Source organism: Rattus norvegicus, chromosome 14, assembly GCF_036323735.1.
Source record: "Rattus norvegicus strain BN/NHsdMcwi chromosome 14, GRCr8, whole genome shotgun sequence".
In the NCBI taxonomy this organism is placed as follows: Eukaryota; Metazoa; Chordata; class Mammalia; order Rodentia; family Muridae; genus Rattus; species Rattus norvegicus.
The window spans coordinates 50837313-50850434 of record NC_086032.1 but is presented as its reverse complement, the minus strand read 5'-3'; the positions used below and the strand labels follow the sequence as shown (position 1 = coordinate 50850434).

General features: G+C 38.6%; 1 protein-coding gene across 1 annotated transcript in view; it reads left to right on the top strand.

Annotated features, from left to right (window-relative positions):
- The window catches only part of Dthd1 (death domain containing 1), a 103524-nt gene that overhangs the window by 26783 nt on the left and 63619 nt on the right, over positions 1–13122 (top strand). The window contains 1 exon segment of the mRNA XM_063273758.1: positions 5572–5822. Within this exon segment, the coding sequence (XP_063129828.1) occupies positions 5572–5822 (251 nt within the window).

Below are 13122 nucleotides of genomic sequence, written 5' to 3'. Positions count from 1 at the left end.
TTTGGGTCTATTATGAAGGGTGTCGTTTCCCTAATTTCTTTCTCGGCTTGTTTCTCTTTTGTATAAAGGAAGGCAACTGATTTATTTGAGTTAATTTTATACCCAGCCACTTTGCTGAAGTTGTTTATCAGCTTTAGTAGTTCTCTGGTGGAACTTTTGGGATCACTTAAATATGCTATCATGTCATCTGCAAATAGTGATATTTTGACCTCTTCTTTTCCGATCTGTATCCCCTTGATCTCCTTTTGTTGTCTGATTGCTCTGGCTAGAACTTCAAGAACTATATTGAATAAGTAGGGAGAGAGTGGGCAGCCTTGTCTAGTCCCTGATTTTAGTGGGATTGCTTCAAGTTTCTCTCCATATAGTTTAATGTTAGCAACTGGTTTGCTGTATATGGCTTTTACTATGTTTAGGTATGGACCTTGAATTCCTATTCTTTCCAGGACTTTTATCATGAAGGGGTGTTGAATTTTGTCAAATGCTTTCTCAGCATCTAATGAAATGATCATGTGGTTCTGTTCTTTCAGTTTGTTTATATAATGGATCACGTTGATGGTTTTCCATATATTAAACCATCCCTGCATGCCTGGGATGAAGCCTATATGATCATGGTGGATGATTGTTTTGATGTGTTCTTGAATTCGGTTTGCCAGAATTTTATTGAGTATTTTTGCGTCGATATTCATAAGGGAAATTGGTCTGAAGTTCTTTCTTTGTTGTGTCTTTGTGTGGTTTAGGTATAAGAGTAATTGTGGCTTCGTAGAAGGAATTCGGTAGGGCTCCATCTGTTTCAATTTTGTGGAATAGTTTGGATAATATTGGTATGAGGTCTTCTATGAAGGTTTGATAGAATTCCGCACTAAACCTGTCTGGTCCTGGGCTCTTTTTGGTTGGGAGACCTTTAATGACTGCTTCTATTTCCTTAGCAGTTATGGGGTTGCTTAACTGGTTTATCTGTTCCTGATTTAACTTCGATACCTGGTATCTGTCTAGGAAATTGTCCATTTCCTGAAGATTTTCAAATTTTGTTGAATATAGGTTTTTATAGTAAGATCTGATGATTTTTTGAATTTCCTCTGAATCTGTAGTTATGTCTCCCTTTTCATTTCTGATTTTGTTAATTTGGACGCACTCTCTGTGTCCTCTCGTTAGTCTGGCTAAGGGTTTATCTATCTTGTTGATTTTCTCAAAGAACCAACTTTTGGTTCTGTTGATTCTTTCTATGGTCCTTTTTGTTCTACTTGGTTGATTTCAGCTCTGAGTTTGATTATTTCCTGCCTTCTACTCCTCCTGGGTGTATTTGCTTTTTTTGTTCTAGAGCTTTTAGGTGTGCTGTCAAGCTGCTGACATATGCTCTTTCCTGTTTCTTTCTGCAGGCACTCAGCGCTATGAGTTTTCCTCTTAGCACAGCTTTCATTGTGTCCCATAAGTTTGGGCATGTTGTATCTTCATTTTCATTAAATTCTAAAAAGGTTTTAATTTCTTTCTTTATTTCTTCCTTGACCAGGTTATCATTGAGTAGAGCATTGTTCAATTTCCACATATATGTGGGCATTCTTCCCTTATTGTTATTGAAGACCAGTTTTAGGCCATGGTGGTCCGATAGCACGCATGGGATTATTTCTATCTTTCTGTACCTGTTGAGGCCCGTATTTTGACCAATTATATGGTCAATTTTGGAGAAAGTACCATGAGGAGCTGAGAAGAAGGTATATCCTTTTGCTTTAGGATAGAATGTTCTATAAATATCCGTTAAGTCCATTTGGCTCATGACTTCTCTTAGTCTGTCGACATCACTGTTTAATTTCTGTTTCCATGATCTGTCCATTGATGAGAGTGGGGTGTTGAAATCTCCCACTATTATTGTGTGAGGTGCAATGTGTGTTTTGAGCTTTAGTAAGGTTTCTTTTACGTATGTAGGTGCCCTTGTATTTGGGGCATAGATATTTATGATTGAGAGTTCATCTTGGTGGATTTTTCCTTTGATGAATATGAAGTGTCCTTCCTTATCTTTTTTGATGACTTTTAGTTGGAAATTGATTTTATTTGATATTAGAATGGCTACTCCAGCTTGCTTCTCCTGACCATTTGCTTGGAAAGTTGTTTTCCAGCCTTTCACTCTGAGGTAGTGTCTGTCTTTGTCTCTGAGGTGTGTTTCCTGTAGGCAGCAGAATGCAGGGTCCTCGTTGCATATCCAGTTTGTTAATCTATGTCTTTTTATTGGGGAGTTGAGGCCATTGATATTGAGAGATATTAAGGAATAGTGATTATTGTTTCCCTTTATATTCATATTTGGATGTGAGGTTATGTTTGTGTGCTTTCATTCTCTTTGTTTTGTTGCCAAGACGATTAGTTTCTTGCTTCTTCTAGGGTATAGCTTGCCTCCTTATGTTGGGCTTTACCATTTATTATCCTTTGTAGTGCTGGATTTGTAGAAAGATATTGTGTAAATTTGGTTTTGTCATGGAATATCTTGGTTTCTCCATCAATGTTAATTGAGAGTTTTGCTGGATACAGTAACCTGGGCTGGCATTTGTGTTCTCTTAGGGTCTGTATGACATCAGTCCAAGATCTTCTGGCCTTCATAGTTTCTGGCGAGAAGTCTGGTGTGATTCTGATAGGTCTCCCTTTATATGTTACTTGACCTTTTTCCCTTACTGCTTTTAATATTTTTTCTTTATTTTGTGCGTTTGGTGTTTTGACAATTATGTGACGGGAGGTGTTTCCTTTCTGGTCCAATCTATTTGGAGTTCTGTAGGCTTCTTGTATGTCTATGGGTATCTCTTTTTTTAGGTTAGGGAAGTTTTCTTCTATGATTTTGTTGAAGATATTTACTGATCCTTTGAGCTGGGAGTCTTCACTCTCTTCTATACCTATTATCCTTAGGTTTCATCTTCTCATTGAGTCCTGGATTTCCTGTATGTTTTGGACCAGTAGCTTTTTCTGCTTTACATTATCTTTGACAGTTGAGTCAATGATTTCTATGGAATCTTCTGCTCCTGAGATTCTCTCTTCCATCTCTTGTATTCTGTTGGTGAAGCTTGTATCTACAGCTCCTTGTCTCCTCTTTTGGTTTTCTATATCCAGGGTTGTTTCCATGTGTTCTTTCTTTATTGCTTCTATTTCCATTTTTAATTCCTTCAACTGTTTGATTGTGTTTTCCTGCAATTCTTTCAGGGACTTTTGTGTCTCCTCTCTATGGGCTTCTTCTTGTTTATTTATGTTTTCCTGGAATTCTTTCAGGGATTTTTGTGTCTCCTCTCTATGGGTTTCTACTTGTTTATTTATGTTTTCTTGGAATTCTTTCAGGGATTTTTGTGATTCTTTCAGGCATTTTTGCGATTCCTCTCTGTAGGCTTCTACTTGTTCTCTAAGGGAGTTCTTCATGTCTTTCTTGAAGTCCTCCAGCATCATGATCAAAAATGATTTTGAAACTGGATCTTGCTTTTCTGGTGTGTTTGGATATTCCATGTTTGTTTTGATGGGAGAATTGGGCTCTGATGGTGCCATGTAGTCTTGGTTTCTGTTGCTTGGGTTCCTGCGCTTGCCTCTCGCCATCAGATTATCTCTAGTGTTACTTTGTTCTGCTATTTCTGATAGTGGCTAGACTGTCCTATAAGCCTGTGTGTCAGGAGTGCTGTAGACCTGTTTTCCTCTCTTTCAGTCAGTTATGGGGACAGAGTGTTCTGCTTTCGGGCGTGTAGTTTTTCCTCTCTACAGGTCTTCAGCTGTTCCTGTGGGCCTGTGTCTTGAGTTCACCAGGCAGCTTTCTTGCAGCAGAAAATTTGGTCTTACCTGTGGTCCTGAGGCTCAAGTTCGCTCGTGGGTTCCTGCCCAGGGGCTCTCTGCAGTGGCAGCAACCAGGAAGACCTGTGCCGCCCCTTCCGGGAGCTTCAGTGCACCAGGGTTCCAGATGGTCTTTGGCTTTTTCCTCTGGTGTCCGAGATGTGTGTGCAGGGAGCAGTCTCTTCTGGTTTCCCAGGCTTGTCTGCCTCTCTGAAGGTTTAGCTCTCCCTCCCACGGGATTTGGGTGCAGAGAACTGCTTATCCGGTCTGTTTCTTTCAGGTTCCAGCGGTGTCTCAGGCAGGTGTCCTGCCGCTCCTGGGCCCTCCCCCACGGGAGCCCAGAGTCCTTATACAGTTTCCTCTTGGGCCAGGGATGTGGGCAGGGGTGAGCAGTGTTTGTTTTCTCTTCCGCTCTGCAGCCTCAGGAGTGCCCACCTGACCAGGCAGTTGGGTCTCTCTCTCACCGGGTCTGGGGGCCTCTACCATCTTTAAGAGTGGATTTAAGATCCTCTTCTTATGCTTCAGTTTCATTAGTATATTCAGCGTTTGCTGAGGCAGGAAAGCTGAGCTATTGTGATGCCGTACTGCCCTGGATCTTGTTGATTGTAGTCTTCTGCTCGCCTTTAGGCATCTGGTTTTCCTTGGTTTTGGCTAGACGATTCTGATGGCAGTAGGACTTCTCAGGAAGGTAGGGGAGCTATGAACTAGGCATTGGAGGTCAGAGTACCCACTATCTTGTCTGTGCTTAGGGCAGACCATATTCTATAGTCTGTGTTATAGGTGATCCCTACTCTGCAGTCTATGGCTCAGTCAGACCCAGATGTGGTATCCTGCAGATGATCCAACTCAGACAGTGGTCAGACAGGGTTTCAAACTGGTATGTTTTGTGACCCCTGAAAGTTTTCATAGGGAGACAGGGCACTCTTGGTGTCTCACAAGGCTCCCCTTCAACAAGAAGCCAGGATAGCACTAGACAAACTTCCACCTACTTTTTTCTTTTTCTTTCCTTCTTTCTTTCTTTCTTTCTTTCTTTCTTTCTTTCTTTCTTTCTTTCTTTCTTTATTCTCTCCTTCCTCCTCCTCCTCCTCCTCCTCTTCCTCCTCCTCCTCCTCCTCCTCCTCCTCCTCCTCCTCCTCCTCCTCCTCCTCCTCCTCCTCCTTCTTCTTCTTCTTCTTCTTCTTCTTCTTCTTCTTCTTCTTCTTCTTCTTCTTCTTCTTTTTAGTTCTTATCACTAATAGTATGTCAAGAAAGATTAGGAAAGAAGGATAATTGTAATATTTCATTCACAAATATTTTCTATAAACTTTGAATTTTGTCAACTTTTTTATTATTTGCCATTTTGTATGAGAGGAACTAAATAAATATAGTCTTGTTTTTCACCTTTGTGTTTAATCATGTAATCTAATAGTTATAGATAGAAATTACATGAACATTCACTTTTGTTTTTTATTATGTTGTTTTTTATACATTAGCATATTTTTAAACTACTCACATACACATACACACACGCACATACACACATGCACAGGCTCAGGCACAGGAAAACACACATGCTCATGCATGTACACACACACATGTGTTTTAAAAGATTTTATTCAGTTATGTGCTTTTACAAAAAGTATTTTCTTTTATAGAAAAAAATGTACAGAGAAACATAATGATATGTTCCCTAACATTTTTAGAAAATTATTTTAGGGGCATATCAATACTGGCAACATATGTGCCTCTGTATGTGTGAGTGTCTATAGGTGGACATGGAGATTTGTTTATTTCTTCTTTGTTTAGATCCAGCCAGTTGACCCTTCTCTAGTGTCATATTTAAAAACAAATCAAGATCCTTCCTGCTCAGTAGTGTCCACCAGTCCACTTATTTACGTCCAGCATCCATCAACCCATCCCTTTCAGAAGCCAGTCACTGTATTTCTCCCTTGTTCTCCTCTACCTGACAAAAAGACCCTTGTGTTTGAGAAAGATCATAGAGGAGAAGAGAGTGCAGCAGTACACAGCAACCTGCCAATACCCTCCTACTTCAACAGGTGAGTTGGAGACATTGCTATTGCTAACTTAATGAGAGAAAATTAACCATAATCAGGTGGTTTGTATTTATGCATCATTAATAAAATAGAAGGAAGTATGGTCCCATTGTTGACCCACAATAAGAAAAAGTTTTGATTCTAATGGACCCAAGAATGTGTCATGTGAAAAATGGTGATTTTTAATAATATAGATATAAGAGTAATGCTTTCAAGAATATATGATATGGTTAATTATGAGCATGCAAGGTAATACTTATACTTTCTTCATTTAATGTAAGAAAAGGATTAATTTTTTCAAAATAAATGAAATTTGATTTATATTTACCTATACATGAATCCCTTCTCTTTGTTTTGAGAAATAAGGCTTGACTCATACGTATTGTTAGCCGAGAGGTCATTCCAGAGCATGTTTGTCTTGTATATTTTTACCTATTCTATCATTTTACCCATGTGAGGACTTAAGTGCAGTGACATTAAGGACCTCTACATGTCTATTAACCTGTGAATGATGCAGTCCTGACCTGAGTTCACACATTTCCATTCCATTGAGTAGCTATCATTTGTCTTGGTTAAGGGTGATATTCTCTTTCCTGCTGTGCTAGCAACATAAGTAACTTGGGACAGCACTCTGCTGATTTATGGCTTGGGAAAGAAATCAAACATTCTTTACTATAAAATAAATGATAGAGACACTATGGACATCAACATGATCTGGGTGTGCACCATTTTGCTACCATCTTAGCCAATTTCTAACCTCATTTCACAATTCTTCTCTTACATATTTCCATCATCATATATCTGCTGCAATATGCCACATAATTTCCTAACATTCCAGCTCAAAACACCCCAAGTGTTAAAAAATACCTCGAAAGTGGACTTTAAGACAATATTTGAATCATTGTTTTCAATATTTTCTTCTCAATGCTTGTGTTTGCATTTGTTACATATTAAAAGTTCCTAGATTCCTGATAGCCAACTGCTGCCTAGTAATTTTTTTGTATCACTGTTTTTGCATTTTAAAATTTTTACATGTATTTTTTTTTTCATTTTTGCTTATTAATTCTAATATCCTTAGTCTTGGGAGTTCCTGTTTGTAGCTATTGCTTCTGTTAGCTGTCATTCATGGCTCAATTTCCATATTTGGGAAGGTCAAATGCCTGCATGTGTACTATAGGACTTCTGTTGGCCTGAAATGGAGTTCATTTCCTCAGATGACATTTAGTTCAGTGTTGTGGTTTGCCCTCACGTTATCTGTATTTTGATGCTAATTCCACTGCCCCAAGGACAGCTGCATAGTCACCTTCTCAGAACTCAGGTGACTTCACCAGAACCACCTCCCTATTGAATTTGTAAAATACAGGTGAGGGGCAGGTACATGATAGAAGGAGGCCTGTCATTGGAGGAGAAGGAAGGATGGGTGGGAGAGAAGTTTGAAGGAAGAGGAGGAGACTAGAACAGAAAGGGAGACAGAAAATCACCGCCATGGCAGGTGATTTTAAGATTCCACTCTATGTATTTACAGGTTGTTATTAATGTTCTCAAGGGATGGATGGTACCGGGCTTTGTATGTTTAAGTGGGCAATTATATCTTACCAATTGGGTCAAAGGTTATTGTGTTGTGTGTTCTTTTATGTGAGGGTTTGAGTGTAGGAAAGTGTGCGGCTGGGATATGTTTCCACCAAGATATGTAGCAGATATCTTGGGACACTGTGGTGCGGACCTAGCAGGGTAAAAGACAACCATACTTTTTTATTTTTATAATTTTACAACAACAGTTCATCCTCTGTTGAGATCCAGCTGCTGCTTGCAAGGGACTACTTTCAACAGTCTCAATGCACTAAGCCTTCAGGATCACTTTCCAGTATGACTGTGATTCTAAGTGTCATCAGCTTCATTGACTGTTTACTTGATTATGACTTACTTCTGCTGCCTCCCATTTCTTGGTTATTGGACAGGCATTTGCCCACATGGAAATTCTAGTCAAAAATCTATCGTAATAATAATAGTTTCAATGAAACACAGGTTCAGAGAACTATGGAATAAAATGTTTCCTATTTGCTAAACCTGAAGCTTTTGCTTTGTGAAATATTAAAATGTATTATATACTTCAATATTGAAAAGTGTTGAGTTCCTGACATGTTATAAATCCTATTTGGAAAAGAAAGAAGAAGTCCCTCTTGAATACTCCCTGTTAGTATATTTTTTCACTCATGGAAAAAAGTATTGAAGAGGCAAGAAGCAGAATCAATCTCTCTCTCTCTCTCTCTCTCTCTCTCTCTCTCTCTCATCAAGGGAAACTCCTCTGAATGCCTTTTATGGGGCATTAATGGAATTATGTATGGACAGGTATCAAAGGCACAGCAATCGGTTGCTGTTAGAGCTAAGACAATGCAACCTGACTGGGCATCTATCATCATGTCTCCTGGCAGATTATCTGAGAGGTGTTAACCTACAGTTCTTGAGGTAACCTTTTCTGAGCAATCAGACTTAGTAGGAGATTTTCATGTTTGTCAGTAAAACTTTAAGGAAACTGTTAACCTAAGTGAGATAGCTCTATCTTCCAAATGCCTGGTTGTTTGACATTAGAAGAGATTTGGACTCTAGAAATGGCAGCAATTTATTGGTTGGTTCACACTTTAATATATTTTAATATATAAAGTAAAATTTCTTTTGCTTAGAAATAGGTTCTCCCTAATAATATAGAAAAAGGATGTAATAATATAAAGAAAATAGTTATGTACATATGGTATTTGTCTTCCACATATAGTTCTTCCTTTTTTACTATTTGCTTCATTAAAAAACATACATCATTATTAATTGATTCATTTTATAATTGGGAAAAGTGGATTTATGCATCTCTTACTTTACTCTAAAGAATCTTAACATATGTTATTTTATTTGTATATTCCCTGGTATTAGAATGTGTTGCCTTGTGGATGGATAGAAATGTATTCAGAGTAGAAACAAGAGACTTCTGAATGGAAATTGATTAGAGTCATCCCCCTTCTTTTCCCATGAAGTACAGCATTATGTACTTCACAAAAAAGAAACTTCTTTCTTTCTCTCTCTCTCTCTTTCTTTCTTTCTTTCTTTCTTTCTTTCTTTCTTTCTTTCTTTCTTTTTCTTTCTTTCCTTTTGAGTTTGACAATATAAACCTGCTGAAAAAGAAAAACAAACAAACAAAACAAAGCAAAACAAACACTAACACTAAGAAGGAAATCTGAAAATGTTCAGCCTTGCTGATCAGTAACATGGTATAGACAAAATACATGGCAATTCTAGCACTGTGTATGTTTTCACACTTGAAAAAAATTGTGTTAGTGCTTAAAGTGCAGTGTCTTTATGAGCACAATCTCAAGATATAGAAACTGACTTACATATGAGCTGAACAGTCAAGAGTGTTCTTTAATTTTGAGCAATTACATTTGAAATAACAGCATGTGCTGGTAGTTGTGCTATATTAACAGTTCATGAAGGAACCTCAGCTGTCACAATCAGACACACATTCATGACACAGAGTAGGTCACGTAATGGAGTCTGTGATGAGTATAATTGGAAATAAGAACAATGTCTTTTAGGTAAGACTCTCAAAAATTTATGACTTGATAATTTTAAATTAAATTTAAATTTAAAACTTGATAATTGATAAATTTTGATAGGTGAACCAAGAAAAATCTTTTCTCTCAATAGCTCAGCGGGTAAAAGTAGTGACTATTCTTCCTGAGGACTCAGGTTCAATTCTCAGCACCCACTTGGCAACTCACAACTGTCTGTAACTCTGAGATCTGACACCTTCAAACAGTCATACATACATGCAAAAAAACAATGTATATAAAATAGAAAGAAGTCATTTGAATTGAAATCCCAAAGTGATATACTGGTAACAAATATTAAACTCAGTGTGTAAAATTTGACCTAGAAAATGATCACCAATTTACAAATAATAAAAAATTATGTAGAGAACAGATTGCTGGAAGTTCATCTGTATGCTACACACCCTAGGCATATGACTATGCATATATTCACTGCCCATTTACTTTCTGTCTTAGAGATTTTATTGTTGAGATGACCACTGACCAAAAGAAACTTGTGGAGGAAAGGGTTGATCTGTTTGATACTTTCAAATCATTGACTTCATTAATGAAGGAAGTCTGGGCAGGAACTGAAATAGAGACCATGGAGGAATGCTTGATCAGCCTGAGTTTTTATACAACCCAGGACCATGCTCAGAAGGGTGGCACCACTCAGAGTGTCCTGTTCCGCATCAACCATGATTCAAGAAGATGCTGTATAGACTTACCTACAGATGATATCATAAAGCATATTCACAAGCGAATGAAATATTGTCTTCCTGGGTAACTCTGATGTGTGTTAAGCTGACAAAAAGTAGGAAAGAAGCACTTCTATTTTAAACCAGCTCAATCATCAGCATAAATAATTTATAAAGAGGATTGTTTTACATTTTTGGGTGAAGAAATGCTACGTAAAAATCAGTACTTTAATATTCATTAGTTTTGTGAGAAAAAGTTAATCCTAAAATGTTAATAACACTCACAGTTAAAGGCCCATGCATTATGTATACCACAAAAGGCATGTTCTGAAAGTCAAGTGTGCTATGAAAATTTTGATAAGGTAATTGCTTGCAACACATTTTTTCCCTTAGGGATTAATGGCATATTTATTTTAGTGAGCATCTTCAACAAGTCTGGTGCTATTTGGAGAGAAAGCGAACATTTTGTAAATTAACAATTTTATAAAGATGTACTATATTTCATTTATTTTAATTGTGTGTGTATGCATGCAGGCACATGTGTGAGAGCATGTATGCATGTGTGCATGTGTGTAGAGGTGCTAGGTTTATGGGGGGAGTAACTTCTTCAATCACTCTTCACCTTATTAAACTGACAGGGTCTCTTCTGAATGCAGAACAGACTGGTTCAACTAGTCTGTCTATTAAGTGGGTTTCAAGGATTCCTAATGTCCATCTTGTGACCAGTAGGATTACAAAAGGGCAGGCACACCCACCCACCTTCCATTTCAGTAAGTGCTATTCAGTAGAGTTAGAACTCCTGTTCTTATGGTCCATATCATACTTGGTGAACTCTCTACCCAGTCTTGGTCTATTTTATTTTGGATGATTGTCATAACATCAAAATGTTGTTATTAGATCTTGACCAACTACTAGTCATTGCTAGGCAATGTTATTTTTCAAACTTCACTAGTCGTGCATAAGTAAGGGCATAGCCTAGTTAGAGAGGTATTAATTTCAAGTGGTATTGACATATCATGAGATAATTGGACTTAAAGATAAGTTGTGTCAATTACTGTATATTCTGTTTGATAATCAGGATTTTTTTCTTGTGTTTTGAGATGGAGTCTTTATATACTTCTTCTTGTACCTGCTTAGCCCAGGCTGGTCTCACTTTCTCAGTTTTTGTCCTGTTTCAGTTTCCCCAGTGAAAAACTTGCAGGATGATTTTCCCCAAAGATATTTAGCATCAAAGGATTTTTGCTCTTGGTTGTGAAGAACAGTTAACTTGGTTATTAAGGGTAATTTTTTTTCTTTTTTTTTTTATTAACTTGAGTATTTCTTATATACATTTCGAGTGTTATTCCCTTTCCCGGTTTCCGGGCAAACATCCCCCTCCCACCTCCCTTTCCTTATGGGTGTTCCCCTCCCAACCCTCCCCCCATTGCCGCCCTCCCCCCATAGACTAGTTCACTGGGGGTTCAGTCTTAGCAGGACCCAGGGCTTCCCCTTCCACTGGTGCTCTTACTACGATATTCATTGCTACCTATGGGGTCAGAGTCCAGGGCAGTCCATGTATAGTCTTTAGGTAGTGGCTTAGTCCCTGGAAGCTCTGGTTGCTTGGCATTGTTGTACTTTTGGGGTCTCGAGCCCCTTCAAGCTCTTCCAGTTCTTTCTCTGATTCCTTCAATAGGGGACCTATTCTCAGTTCAGTGGTTTGCTGCTGGCATTCGCCTCTGTATTTGCTGTATTCTGGCTGTGTCTCTCAGGAGCGATCTACATCCGGCTCCTGTCGGTCTGCACTTCTTTGCTTAATCCATCTTGTCTAATTGGGGGGCTGTATATGTATGGGCCACATGTGGGGCAGGCTCTGAATGGGTGTTCCTTAAGTCTCTGTTTTAATCTTTGCCTCTCCCTTCCCTGAGAAGGGTATTCTTTTTCCTCATTAAAAGAAGGAGTGAAGCCCTGTACAAAGCTTAAGTCCAAGTGGATCAAGGACCTCCACATCAAACCAGACACACTCAAACTAATAGAAGAAAAACTAGGGAAGCATCTGGAACACATGGGCACTGGAAAAAATTTCCTGAACAAAACACCAATGGCTTATGCTCTAAGATCAAGAATCGACAAATGGGATCTCATAAAACTGCAAAGCTTCTGTAAGGCAAAGGACACTGTGGTTAGGACAAAACGACAACCAACAGATTGGGAAAAGATCTTTACCAATCCTATAACAGATAGAGGCCTTATATCCAAAATATACAAAGAACTCAAGAAGTTAGACCGCAGGGAAACAAATAACCCTATTAAAAAATGGGGTTCAGAGCTGAACAAAGAATTCACAGCTGAGGAATGCCGAATGGCTGAGAAACACCTAAAGAAATGTTCAACATCTTTAGTCATAAGGGAAATGCAAATCAAAACAACCCTGAGATTTCACCTCACACCAGTGAGAATGGCTAAGATCAAAAACTCAGGTGACAGCAGATGCTGGCGAGGATGTGGAGAAAGAGGAACACTCCTCCATTGTTGGTGGGATTGCAGACTGGTAAAACCATTCTGGAAATCAGTCTGGAGGTTCCTCAGAAAATTGGACATTGAACTGCCTGAGGATCCAGCCATACCTCTCTTGGGCATATACCCAAAAGATGCCTCAACATATAAAAGAGACACGTGCTCCACTATGTTCATCGCAGCCTTATTTATAATAGCCAGAAACTGGAAAGAACCCAGATGCCCTTCAACAGAGGAATGGATACAGAAAATGTGGTACATCTACACAATGGAATATTACTCAGCTATCAAAAACAACGAGTTTATGAAATTCGTAGGCAAATGGTTGGAACTGGAAAATATCATCCTGAGTGAGCTAACCCACTCACAGAAAGACATACATGGTATGCACTCATTGATAAGTGGCTATTAGCCCAAATGCTTGAATTACCCTAGATCCCTAGAACAAAGGAAACTCAAGACGGATGATCAAAATGTGAATGCTTCACTCCTTCTTTAAATGAGGAAAAAGAATACCCTTGGCAGGGAAGGGAGAGG